The sequence below is a fragment of the Myotis daubentonii genome, chromosome 7 (assembly GCF_963259705.1).
Source record: "Myotis daubentonii chromosome 7, mMyoDau2.1, whole genome shotgun sequence".
Taxonomy (NCBI): Eukaryota; Metazoa; Chordata; class Mammalia; order Chiroptera; family Vespertilionidae; genus Myotis; species Myotis daubentonii.
Window position 1 is genome coordinate 11,041,974 of NC_081846.1, and position 13,456 is coordinate 11,055,429.

Consider the following 13,456-nt stretch of genomic DNA (forward strand, 5'->3'; position numbering starts at 1 on the left):
GAAGACAGGATTATAGTTCAGAAAGAACATTCCACATGTTTTCTTTAACCACACAGTTTAGATGAGAGGTTTCTAACACTTTTTGTATCACGGACCCCTTTGGCATTCTGGTAAAGCCCTTTATCAGAATGTTTTCAAATGCCTATAATAAAATACATAAGATCACAAAGGAAACTCATTCTACTGAAATACAGTTACTAAAATGTTAATAAAACAAATTTGTAACATAGTAATACGTGCTTTATAACACATTAAATAAAAAGATATACCAGCAAGTCTAGTATAATTAATGTAATTTCAGAGAAGAGATGAGGATAAGTGATGTTTTTAAAACACTGCAACAACTATGATATATGAAAATGTGTTAGATTTCTGTTGGTGACAAAATCACAAGTATTACTAATAATATTACTAGGGTTTCCTAGTGGACTACTTTGCCTTCTCTTCACTCTAGTAGAAGAGGGGGAGTCTCTTTGTAATGAGAAGAATGGTGATCAAAATTGTGTTTTTCAATTTGTTTTCTTTATCACCTACCTTTGTTAGCTGATATCATTTTTTTTGCTTTAGTATCTCCACTACTAAGAAGAATTAATAAGTATATGTGAATAAAAGTGGAATTGACATTGTTTTTGACTAATGGAAGAAGCTGGTTTGATCCCATTTCCTTTTTGAACACAGAGACTTATTGTTAGTGTCCAGGGGGTAACCAAGCCCCGAGAAACCTCCAGTATTAAAACTAACATGGAAATCAAGTAGATACTAAAAGGCCAATTTATTATTTTATATTCTGAAAATACTCAAAATCGTTATAATCAGATTATAGCTGTAATAACTGCTATATTGAAGCCAGAAGGTTATTTATTGACTATAGCATCAGTATAAGGGTATTTAGATGAATCGAATATCTAAAGGCATAAGAATGGCCTTGTCATAAAGAACAGAAATATTGAATTCTGATGACTCTTCTCCCTTCCCAAGCATTATGCCTTACTATTGGTATATTTGTTCTATTCTGTGTTATATTAAGAGCAAGGGCTTTGGAGCCAGATACTAAATTCTAACAGCTTAAGTTAGAAGTTTACCTTTTCTTTCATTAAAACAAATAAAACAGCAGTAAGCAGTCCAGAGTTAATCTGGTGGCTCTAGGATCTTCAGGTACTCAGGTTCCTTCTGAAAGTCAGTTTATTTTTTCTTACTATTTCTTACGCTACAAGATAGCTCTAGAACAGTGGTTCTCAACCTCTGGCCCTTTAAATACAGTTCCTCATGTTGTGACCCAACCATTAAATTATTTTCGTTGCTACTTCATAACTGTAATGTTGCTGCTGTTATGAATCGTAATGTAAATATCTGATATGCAGGATGGTCTTAGGCGACTCCTGTGAAAGGGTCGGTCGACCACCAAAGGGGTCGCGACCCACAGGTTGAGAACCGCTGGTCTGGAAGGAGGGGGATGAAGACAAATGGCATGTGCCAGCTTTTCTTAAATGCGATTCTGAAAAGCTGACACGATGTTGTTTATTTTAATCTCATTTGCTAAACTCCATCAGATAACTGCAAAGAGGGCAAATACATTCAGATAAAAAATTTGATAAAACTGGCTTCCTTAGCAGCAGGGGAGTTTAGGAAATGTAATCTTTATTCCAAGAGCAAAGGGTCCTTTCTTTTTATTTGTAAAGTGATATAGTCTACTGACATATCATTGACCAAAACTGTGTCACGTGGCTGTTCCAAACTACAAGGGAAGGTGGTGAGTTTTCTATGTGGGGAGATTGCTATCTGAGTAAGAATTCTGTTAGGAAATGAAGACATGTAAATCACTGGTAGTGTCTGTCAAAGTATCTGATTAAAAATGTTTTATATTTGATATACTAAAATAAAAAGTTGTCTGAAGACCTGTTAAATTCCTTTTTTTTGCAAACACAGAAATTTAGTCTTTTGGGTTTCATTTTTGTTGTCTCTCATGTTTCAGAAGAATGCTTTGCAAGCAATTTCTCCAGCCACCATGGAAGTTCTTATGAGAGTTTTGGCAGATTGTGATTCTTGGGAGGACGGAAATCCTGAAGAGGTGGGTAGGAAGGTAGAACTGACTCTGAAGTGCCTTACAGAAGTGGTGCATATCCTTCTCACGAGCAGCTCTGACCAGCGTCAAGTGGAAACCAGCACTCTTTTGGAGAACTATTTCAAATTGCTGAATTCAGATCATTCAGCTTTACCTAATCAAAGGAGGTCCAGAGAGTGGGAAAGCCGGTTTATAGCTCTACAGATAAAAATGTTGAGTAAGTATCACAAAGAGTTTATTATACCCATTCCTATCATTTCCTAATTAATTTACCTCTGTTTGTCATCTGAAAAGCCTAAATTTAAAGTATGGCTAGATTAAATGTTTTATGATCCCAAATTTTCTACTTCATAAATGGATGATTTTGTTTTTATTCCCCTAGATACCATTACAGCCATGTTAGATTGCACAGATAGGCCTGTTCTTCAAGCCATTTTTCTTAACAGTAACTGCTTTGAACATCTCATACGACTGCTACAGAATTGCAAGGTATTTTTCTATTATTACTATTCTTGATTTTTAAGAAGTCATTTTATGTTTTGATTCAAATTTGCGCATATCATTTCCATTTATTTATTGTAGTAAAATACACATGAAAATGTAATTTTAACCGTTTTTAAGTGTACAGTTCACATCATTAAGTACATTCACACTCACATAGCTGTGCAACAATCACTACCATCCATTCCCCATGTTTCTTTTCATCTGGTAAAAATGAAAGTTTATACCTGTTAAACAACTTCACATTTTCCCTTCCACTCAGTAACCACCACTCTACTTTCTGTCTCTGATTTTGACTACCCTTAAGTACCTCATGTAACAGGAATCATACAGTGGTTTTTTTGTTGTTGTTGTTTATTTGTTTGTTTTGACTTGCTTATTTCATATAGTATAATGTTCTCAAGAGTCATCCATGTTGTATGATATCTTCCTTTTTAAGGCCAAATATATTTGTGTGTGTGTGTGTGTGGTACTCCATATTTTGTATTTTTCATTCATTGCTTTGATTTTACCTTTTGGCTGTCATGGATAATATTGCTATGAGTATGAGTATACAGATATCTCTTTGAGACCGTGCTTTTAATTCTTTTGGGTATATATCCAGAAGTGGAATTTAGTCTGTCTCAATAGCACATGTCTTTTCTGTGAGACATTCTCTGCTGATTCTTTAAGAATTTAGGGATATTAACTAATTTAATTATTGCTATTTCTTATTTTAGTAACTTTGCGTTCCAAAAGAGAGATAAATAATAATTATAGTATGTGAACTAATGGTTGTTATCAAAAATGAATAGTTGATTGTCATTTTAAAAGTGGTATACTTCACAAGTGGATTCTTGGATTTATTTTCAAGATACGTGGAAATCCATTTAAGCTTCATTTCTGCTTATGGGTTAACAATCCAATGTTCTTTCTCCATTATTCTTGTCTCTGTTTTTAACAGCTGTTTTTAAATGCTAACAATAAGGTGGCAGACAAGAACGAGAAAGACCTGGCCAACAAATTACTGACAGAAATAAATGAGGACCAGGTATCTACAAAGCCTGCATCTTGTTTCAACTGAAGTCCAAAATCAATCAATGGGAGCAACTATTCCTGTACTTTTCTTTCTTTTGTCTTAAAATACACAAACATTATCTAATTCTAATCTAAATTATTTTTGAAAATTCTTTAAAGTAATTTTTATTTCTAATTTTTTAATCGAAAGATAAGTCTATTAACATCTTGGTAGTTGATATAAATGATCAATATCATTCCACCTGTGTATGTGTGTGTTCTTTTTAGTATGAGGAGATACAGAGTACAGGAATGGAATCCCACTATCAATGCTGTCCACCTGGTGGTGACTTCTTATTTTGGGGGCTTCCTTTTCTAAACATGGTGGTGTATTGGGACTTTAGGGCTTTGTTTGTGAAAATGTATGATCAGTTTTAATATCTTGATTCTTTGCTTCTTGTTGACAAATAATTATTATAATTCAATGGACAGCCTGAATCTTGGAGGAAGGGAAGAAGATGCCGAACTCTTTGAGTCTAAATTTAGAATAAGGCTTAACTTTTTTCTTTTCTAAATATTCAACTCTGTATAAGGTGGAAATATAATAGCTACGTTGCTTTTATAATACATTAGGTAATTTAGTTTGGTTAGACCACCTACAAAGTTGCTTTGTCATTTTCTTTTGCCCAAAAATGTTTGTGAATGAGCTTACATGATGTCATTATCTTAATGTTCAGGTTTATAGAGCTGTGATATAGAGAAGGACATGATAATCTCTCATTTTCTGTTCTGGATGTGCAATATCAATTACAGAGTATTGTTTTAGATTTCTCTGAATTAGTCCCTCTTAAGGCCATCTTATAGATTAATAAAATAGTATTAATTCTAGTATTTCTAATTTTAGGTACTGTGATGCCTAGTCCTCTTAGACAAAGTCTAGGAAAGATCTTTTTTGTATGAAATTCTGTATGCAGAATGTTTAATGCATATTATGTTTGTTAAATATATAATGTTTAATAAACAAAGAACATCAAGATAGCTTAAATAACTTTCCTGAAAGTGTTAGAGCTTGGCTTTAAACAACAAAGATCAATCAGTCCCCTTGTACTTAAATCTTTTTTTAGTGGGAGGGAGAGGAAAATTCTCTTTGTGGAGTGACTAGCTTCAAGTCATAATAATATATTCCCAAAAACAAATTTTGAGGACTCTTAGATTTTACAGCTTTCTAGTCCTTACATTATGCTTTTGTGGTGAATGATTAATGTTCAGGTTTTTAAAAAAATATTGTTGAATTTATATTTGTTTTTGGTGGTGGTGGTGTTTTTTTTACTATAAATCCACTGATCTGAAATTTAACACATCTCTTTTTTATGATGAAGTTTAAACCGAAATAGGCAAAACAACTTTTGCATTAAAGGTTACCTTCTCAAAACATGACGATGCTTATAGATATATACTTCATTTTCTGTTCTGCTTCAAATTCTGTATTTTATGTAAAAATAGATACACTTTATTGTTTGCACGTATGATTGATTGGTGCTTGCACATATCATTTCAGGATTTGGAAACTAAGTAGACAAGACTATTTCAGACATCTCATTATACAAGCTAATGAAATTTAAGTGTAGGAAGTTCATGTGTATTTTTTGGGAAGATTAAAACATAATAGAATTTCTAATGATAGACCTCCCTCCCTTCCTCTTGAGATTGTCCATTTTTAAATAAAAAGCATGTATTAAGCTTGGTGTTTTGTGTTGTTGATCCCCTCCCCCCCAAAAAACACATTTTAATGTAATGAGTGAATGTAACCCTATCCTTGACACGTGGCTTATTTTCTCTCAAGTAGGTAATTTTTCTTGCAGGTTCTATGTTGTTTCAGAAATCAATTTTATTGAAAGAGGAATGTATTGCATGTTAAGTAATTATTTTTTTCAGGTTTTCAGAACAAAGGTTTCCTAACTGAATATAAATCTTGACTACATTTATTAATTTCTTGCTTTTTCCCCCTCTGGTAGGCATTTCAGGGACAGTTGGATTGTTTGGCTGTATCAACCATTCAGGCTTTGACAGCAGTAATGAGCAAATCTCCAGCTGCTAAGGTAAAACATATCCCTAAGCTGCAAAATGTTATCTTAGATTTATGAGTTTTCAATATATAATCCCCAAAGTCACATAGGAAAGTGTAATGCATAAAGTTTCATGCCTGAAATGAAATAGTTCACAAAATATCTCATCTTAGTGTAGGAGTTTTTTTTTCTGATAATTTTCAAGACAGATGCCTGTGATCACTGCTTTGGGATTAAGACATTGATGACTAAACTGCAAGCTAGTAAGGATTTACAGTGTCAGTCAACACATGGGTAGAGAGCACTGGTTTTGAAATTGTGAAATGATTTTTTTAAGTGATTTTATGTAGTGCATTTAAAGAATTAAATCTTATAGTTTTTTTTAATTAATAAAATAATCACACTTTCACTATTTGGTCATTTCTGACTGATGAGAACATGGACATTTTTCACACGTCAATATCCCTATCAATTCTGGACTTGTTTTTCCACATGGCAATGAAAACTTTGCTTTTTGGTTGTGGTCACTTAGTATTTTCTTCTTCTTCTCATTTGTTTCCCTACCATTGAATCTGTCCTGCTGTCCGTCTATACTCATTTTGTGCTAGTAGTTTCCTCATTGAGTAGTTTTAAAGATAGTGAGATCATCTATATAAAGGGGTAAGCATAGTGTTAGGCACATGGTAAGTTGTTATTACCACTAGAGGCCCGGTGCACGAAAATTCATGCACTCAGGGGGGTCCCTCAACCTGGCCTGCGCCCTCTCGCAGTCCGGGACCCCTCGGGGGATGTTTGACTGACGGTTTAGGCCCGCTTCCTGGAGGATTGGGCCTAAGCTGGCAGTCAGACATTCCCCTGGCAGCCCGGGAGCCCTTGGGGGATGTCCACCTGTGGGGAGCGGGCCTAAGCCATTAGTTGGATATCCTTTGTGCTGCCATGGAGGCAGGAGAGGCTCCCGCCATCGCTGCTGCCCTGGCCAGCCATGAGCCGGCTTCAGGCTGAGCGGCGTTCTCCCGATGGATGTGCACTGACCACCATGGGGCAGCTGCTGAATTGAGCATCTATCCCGTGGTGGTCAGTGCGCATCATAGCAACCAGTCATTCCCAGTTGTTCCACCGTTAGGGTCAATTTGCATATTTTCCCTTTTATTATATAGGATATTATATAGGATTTACTTTTTTATCCATCAGTTCTAATATGCTTTATGCCTCAATTACCTTTCTAATACCAGAAAGGAATGAATTACTCCTTTTTCCCTGAGCCATGCCTTCAGTTATATTCCACTCTTTGTTGTTTTTTGTTAGGTGACTAACTTTTGCCCTATATTCTTGCTATATATGAATCTTGGTTAGATTTCTGCTGAATATGCTTTTACAACTGTTACAGGCTGGCTTGGGAATCTAATCTTCATTTATGACAGTTTATGTGAGGAAAAAGATCATTTCAAGTTCTAAGTATTTTGTTGTATGAGTATAATGGATTGCTTGTATTTAAAAAATACCTTTGGGAATATTTTCTACCCTTGATTCTCCTCCCCAGTTTTACTCATTTAGTTTAAATCTTTTGATATTATAATGAGTATATATATTTCTGCCTACTTTACTGGACCAGTTTAGTGTTGCTAGGTTTTTTTGTGTCTCACTAGTTCATAAATGTGGTTTAGACCTTACTAGAATGAACTCAATGTTCCACTTAATTCAGACCCTTTAGATCAGGGGTGGGGAACCTTTTTTCTGCCAAGGGCTATTTGGATATTTAAAACATCATTCCAGGACCTTACAAAAGTATCAACTTAAAAATTAGCCTGCTATATATGGTCAGACATTTAATTAACTTATCCCTAATGCCTTAACAGAGCCAGACCAAATGATTCCGTGGGCCTTATATGGCCCGCAGGCCAGACGTTCTCCACCCATGCTTTAGTTAACAAAGTGTCAAAAGAAAACTACCCAGTTTTTTGTTTTGTTTTGTTTTGTCCACTACTCAAAATTGTCAGGACTCTTTTGTCCTTTGAGGCTGCTATGTGACTCCTGTTACTACCAAATTCTCATTTTTTTCTCCATTTTCGTTTTGACTTAATGTAATACTGCCGTAATTATAAATCAAGTGAAGAAAGTAAAGTGTCATGTAACCTAACTTGTAAAATACAATCATTTTATGATACACAACTATTTGCTAATTTTATTTATTTTACATTTTGGTAGATTATTGTAACATTGTATTCCAGAAGGTATATGGAGTTTATTTTAAGATGAAGACATGTGATTTGAGAAAACAGAAATGTTAAACTCATAATTTTTTAAATATTAAATTTGTTAGCTTAAATGGATATTATTCAACATTTTAAAAAATACTCCAGCAAATTTGACCTTTGAAAATATGCTTTGATGTATTTATTTTCTCTCCCCTAGGAAGTATTTAAAGAAAGAATTGGTTATGCACATATGTTTGAAGTATTAAAGTCCCTGGGTCAGCCATCACTGGAACTACTTAAAGAACTTATGAATATGGTGAGTTTTTAGCTCTATTTAAAAAAATTCTGTTATTTCCATATCAAAGACAGTAACTAACCTTTTATCTCTTCTGTTGATTTACAGGCTGTAGAGGGTGACCACACTTCAGTTGGGATTTTGGGCATTAGTAATGTCCAGCCTCTCTTGCTTCTTATCCAGTGGCTTCCTGAGCTAGAATCCCAAGACCTGCAGATCTTCATCTCTGACTGGCTGAAAAGAATTTGTTGTATTAATAGGCAGAGTCGAACTACTTGTGTCAATTCAAACATGGGAATTAGAATCATTGAAACCCTTGATTCCCATTCTTCCCTTCATCGAACTTGTGCTGAGAACCTGATTGCTCTCCATGGTTCCTTGGGGAGTCAGTCAGTGAGCTCAGAAGAAATCCGTCGACTACTAAGATTGCTGAGAGTGGATGAATCTGAGTATATACACCCTTATACTATTCCTGTGACTCGAGCAATCCTGACAATGGCCCGAAAACAAAGTCTAGAGAGTGCACTGCAGTATTTCAATTTGTCACATAGTATGGCAGGAATTTCTGTGCCTTCCATACAGAAATGGCCAGGGTCTGCCTTTTCTTTCAATGCTTGGTTTTGCTTAGATCAGGATCAGTTGACTCTTGGCAATGCTAACAAAGGAGGAAAAAGGAAACAGTTGTACAGGTACTGGTACAAGTTATGGAATATAAGTGAATGCTGTCATAGGATACATGCTGTGATTCTTAAAAAGCTTTTTCAAGCACCAATTTTTAATATATTTTTAATTTTTATAAAATGTTATTTCTCAGGTAACTTGAATGAAAATGTCAGTCCTTTCCCCCACAGCAGGGGTGTGTGTGTGTGTGTGTGTGTGTGTGTGTGTGTGTGTGTGTGTGTGTGTGTGTTTGTGTGTGTGTGTTGGAGCTCAAAAGCAGAAATGCAGCTCAAGCATCTAGTTTTAAATATACAAGTTACCTGAAGCTTCTTCATCCTTAGGGTGTATACAGTTTAATTATAGGTGCTTTGTTGCTTTCATAATATTAATTGTATATCTTAAATATTTTTCTAGTTAAGTTCTGAGGTTAGTTTGGAAACAAGTTCCATCTTAAAAATATTGTAAAAAATGGAGAAAAAAGGAGTAATAAGTTTGGAATTGAATGGTAATCTCTCTGTCCCATTGAAGGTGCTATGTAATTATATGAAGGACCAGGAAACCTTTATGTACTATTATGTACATCCAAAATTAGTTACTTCAGCAATAATTTTTATATGCCTTTGATTTTTAAGACCTTATTTATGCTTTCTGGATCTTATTTGGGAAAATTTTTAAGATTTGAAAGCTTACAGCTTTACTATTGTTTACTCATGGGATTCCTCCTATAAGACTACCTTTTATAATTTACTCAACTCTTATGCCCCCCAAAAGACTTAAAAAACATTGTTGAAGCAAGGTTGAACTGACATGTGATAATAGAATATAAGCCATGACTTGTGTGATAAAGATATTCATCATGATGATGTGGTGTTTTGTGCCTCAGTGATGATAAAACTGGAAACTGATTTTAAAAGTTCTGATAATATATGTTTTTGTTAGCTTTTTTACAGGAAGTGGCATGGGTTTTGAAGCCTTTATTACCCATTCAGGTATGTTGGTTGTGGCTGTGTGCACAAAAAGAGAATATGCGACCGTTATGCTTCCTGATCACAGTTTCTGTGATTCTCTCTGGGTAAGGCTTTAGGGCATCACATTTAACTTTTTTTTTTTTAAATCTTTATTGTTGAAAGTATTACATATGTTCCCCTTTTCCCCCATTGACCCCTTCTAGTTGTCCCCATACATTTCACTTCTTGATTTTTTTTCTTTTAAAAAGCACACATTTGGTGCATGTACATCAGGTGTTGTCATCTGCTTTTTTTTGTTAATCCTCTCCCAATGACATTTTTTCTATTGATTTTCTGAAGGGAGGGTGGAAGGGAGAGAGCGAGAGAGAGAGAGAGAAACATTGATGATGTGAGAGAGACACATTGATCATTTGCCTCCTGCATGTGTCCTAACCGGGGCCAGGGATTGAACCTGCAACCCAGGTACATGCCCTTGACCGGACAAGATCCTTTGATGTGCGGGCCATTGCTCTAACCACTGAGCGACATCAACTAAGGTGTCATCTCCTTTTTGAGAATCGGTTAATTTTCACTTTCTATTCATGGTGAAGTTCATCTATAAGAAGTTAATACTCTTTATTATTATTGTAAATTTAGCAGTAATCATTTTTCTGCTAAAAAAATAAAATGCAATGTCACTTCTTTGACGTGTTCTAGACCTAAATTTGATTTTTGAATTCCAATTTAAAATGACAACATAAATTGTTAAAAACTACATTTCTGTTGCTGCTCTTAAAATATAAAATGCTTCTCATTAGAAAAAATTGATTCTAAAGAATACTCATAGACTTGGAAAATGCAGAAAAGATACTATGTAACAGTTGTGTATAGATTTTCTAGAATAGATGTAAGTGCTTTCATAGTACTTCAGGAAAGTTAAGATCATTTTTTAAAAAACATTTTTATTGATTTTAGAGAGGAAGAGAGAGGGAGAGAGAGATAGAAACCTCAGTGATGAGAGAGAATCATTGACCAGCTGCCTCTTGCATACCCACTACTGGGGATCAAGCCCACAACCTGGGCATGTGCCTTGACAGGGAATCAAACTGACCTCCTGGTTCATAGATCGAAGCTCAACCACTGAGCCACAACAGCCGGGCAAGATCATCATTTTAATCAGCATTTAGTCATGCTTAAAATTAATGTTCTGCTCTTCACACAAACTAGTTAGAGAGTACTAAATACTCTGAAAACATTGTCATTCGAAAAACTTAATGTGATTTTCACCTTTAAATATATGTTTTACTTTACCAGCACAACATAACCATTGTTCACATGCCTGGAAAAAGGCCCTTTGGTCAGAGCCTTGTCTATATCTACGATAATGGCCAGCAGAAGGTCTCTGCCCCTCTCAGATTTCCTGCTATGAATGAAGTAAGCACATCTCACCTACTCTTTATAGGATCAATTGATTGAAAATTCTTGAAAATTTTCAGTTTAATGTGGAAGGTTCTCTTTATTCTAAATATGTGCCCATGAATTTTAATGTTTCCTGTATACCAAGATATAGTAGGTTAATATTTAATTCAGTTAGCCTGTCATCATTAGATGAAGTCAGACAACATGTAATAAAAACAATTCAAGGAAGAAATAAATGTCATTAAAAACTTAGAAAAACAAAAACAACACACAACAGCCAAAGGAAAACCAAAGAAAATGAAGAGAGCAGAGCAAAGGATCCTTTAATAAAGCTCTCCAACTATACGAAATACAAACTGTTATGATGAACTTGTTTCATTTTCCTGTGAATTTGAAACAATAATGAAGAAACTTTACATCTTCACATTATAGTTGGAATTTATTTTCTAGGGTGACTCTTAAAGAACATTAGTGCAAAAGTTCTTTGAAAGTATTTGGATAATTTTGAAAGGGCCTTTTCTGAAGGTAATGGTATGGATTAGATTGCTTCCCGAGTCCTAGGATTCTAGTAATTTCTTGTTGCTGTTTATCTCAATGACCATTTCAGGGTAACCTGTAATTGGCATTATTTTACTGATGTATAATTCTCTGTTTATAAATTTGAAGGGGGAAAAGGAGTTTTCTGTATTTCATAATATAGTAAAGTTGTTAAAAATTTTGTCCCGTATACACTCATTAAAAATTAAAAATTTGCAAAAGGATATTAAGTGAGATTATAAAAGTAATGCATCCAAATCAAATAGGTCTAAGGTAACATCTGTAATGTTTTCTTATGTGTACACATGCGTACACATTCATGATCCGGCAGATGTATTTATTTGCTTAATTTTATGTACTGTTTCATTTTAAATATGAGGATAGAAATTTAATTAAAAGAGTGTAATTTGTTTTGTTTCCTAATTTTTAGCCTTTTATTTCTTGCTGCATTGGTTCAGCTGGGCAAAGAACCACTACTCCTCCACCATCCCAAATCCCAGATCCACCTTTTTCTTCTCCCATTACCCCTCATCGGACATCATTTGGTGGAATTCTGTCATCAGCCTCCTGGGGAGGAACAATTGAAAAGTCAAAATTGATGACCAAATTGATATCTGCGGGAACCCAGGACAGTGAATGGGGATGTCCCACATCTCTGGAGGGTCAGCTAGGATCTGTTATCATCTTCTATGAAGCAATACAGCCTCCTCAGGTGAAGGCATTATATTTAGCAGGTGCGTATATTAACATTCATACTGTTTAATTAGCGGCTCTCAACCTGTGGGTCGCGACCCCTTTGGTGATCGAACGACCCTTTCACAGGGGTCGCCTAAGACCATCGGAAAACACATATAATTACATATTTTTTTGTGATTAATCACTATGCTTTAATTATGTTCAATTTGTAACAATGAAAATACATCCTGCATATCAGATATTTACATTACGATTCATAACAGTAGCAAAATTACAGTTATGAAGTAGCAACAAAAATAATTTTATGGTTGGGGGTCACCATACAGTCACCATGAGGAACTGTATTAAAGGGTCGCAGCATTAGGAAGGTTGAGAACCACTGGTTTAATTAAACTTAGTTTTTTTCTGTTGCCTAAATCTGAAAGGTATATTTGTTTTAATTAAAGCTTAAAGGGAAGGGGAAAAAAAACCTCCCACACACCATACTCCCCCCCCCCCCTTGGCATTATTGAGATGTTATTGACATATAACATACGTACATTTAAGGTATACAATGTGATGAGTTAATACACATATATATTGTACAATGATTGCTGTGGTAGTTAACACCTCCATCCACTCTCAGAATTATAATTTTTCATATGTGTTAATAATATTTAAGCCCTATCTGGCTTGGCTCAGTGGATAGAGCATCAGCCTGCAGACTGAAGGGTCCCAGGTTTGATTCCGGCCAAGGGCACATGCCTGGGTTGCAGGCTCGATCCCCGATAGGGGATGTGTGCAGGAGACAGCCAATCAATGATTTTCTCTCATCATTGATGTTTCTATCTCTCCTTCTCCCTTCCTCTCTGAAATCAATAAAGAAATGTATTTAATAATAATAATAACATTTAAGATCTTTCTTAACTTTCAAGTATATTACATAGCATTCTTATTTTAATAATTGCATTATAGTTATTTTCAAAATTATAACTGTATTTTAGTAGATTGTTCAGGAGTTAAGCCTTAAGTAGCCATGTATATTAACTCTGCAGAATAACTTATTAGTGTCAAAATTTCTTTTATAGATTACGTGGGAGATT

The 13,456-nt window shown here is 34.9% G+C and overlaps 1 protein-coding gene across 7 annotated transcripts in view; it reads left to right on the plus strand.

Annotated features, from left to right (window-relative positions):
* The window catches only part of NBEAL1 (neurobeachin like 1), a 110,432-nt gene that overhangs the window by 28,553 nt on the left and 68,423 nt on the right, over positions 1 to 13,456 (plus strand). For 5 of the 7 annotated variants that reach the window (XM_059702868.1, XM_059702871.1, XM_059702873.1 and 2 more), the window contains 9 exons: positions 1,973 to 2,279; positions 2,445 to 2,551; positions 3,507 to 3,593; positions 5,575 to 5,658; positions 8,038 to 8,136; positions 8,224 to 8,804; positions 9,715 to 9,847; positions 11,037 to 11,156; positions 12,109 to 12,412. In XM_059702868.1, coding sequence (XP_059558851.1) covers positions 1,973 to 2,279; positions 2,445 to 2,551; positions 3,507 to 3,593; positions 5,575 to 5,658; positions 8,038 to 8,136; positions 8,224 to 8,804; positions 9,715 to 9,847; positions 11,037 to 11,156; positions 12,109 to 12,412 — 1,822 coding nt within the window. The remainder of the gene's footprint in view (positions 1 to 1,972; positions 2,280 to 2,444; positions 2,552 to 3,506; positions 3,594 to 5,574; positions 5,659 to 8,037; positions 8,137 to 8,223; positions 8,805 to 9,714; positions 9,848 to 11,036; positions 11,157 to 12,108; positions 12,413 to 13,456) is intronic. The other 2 variants (XM_059702869.1, XM_059702872.1) reach the window with 2 other exon arrangements.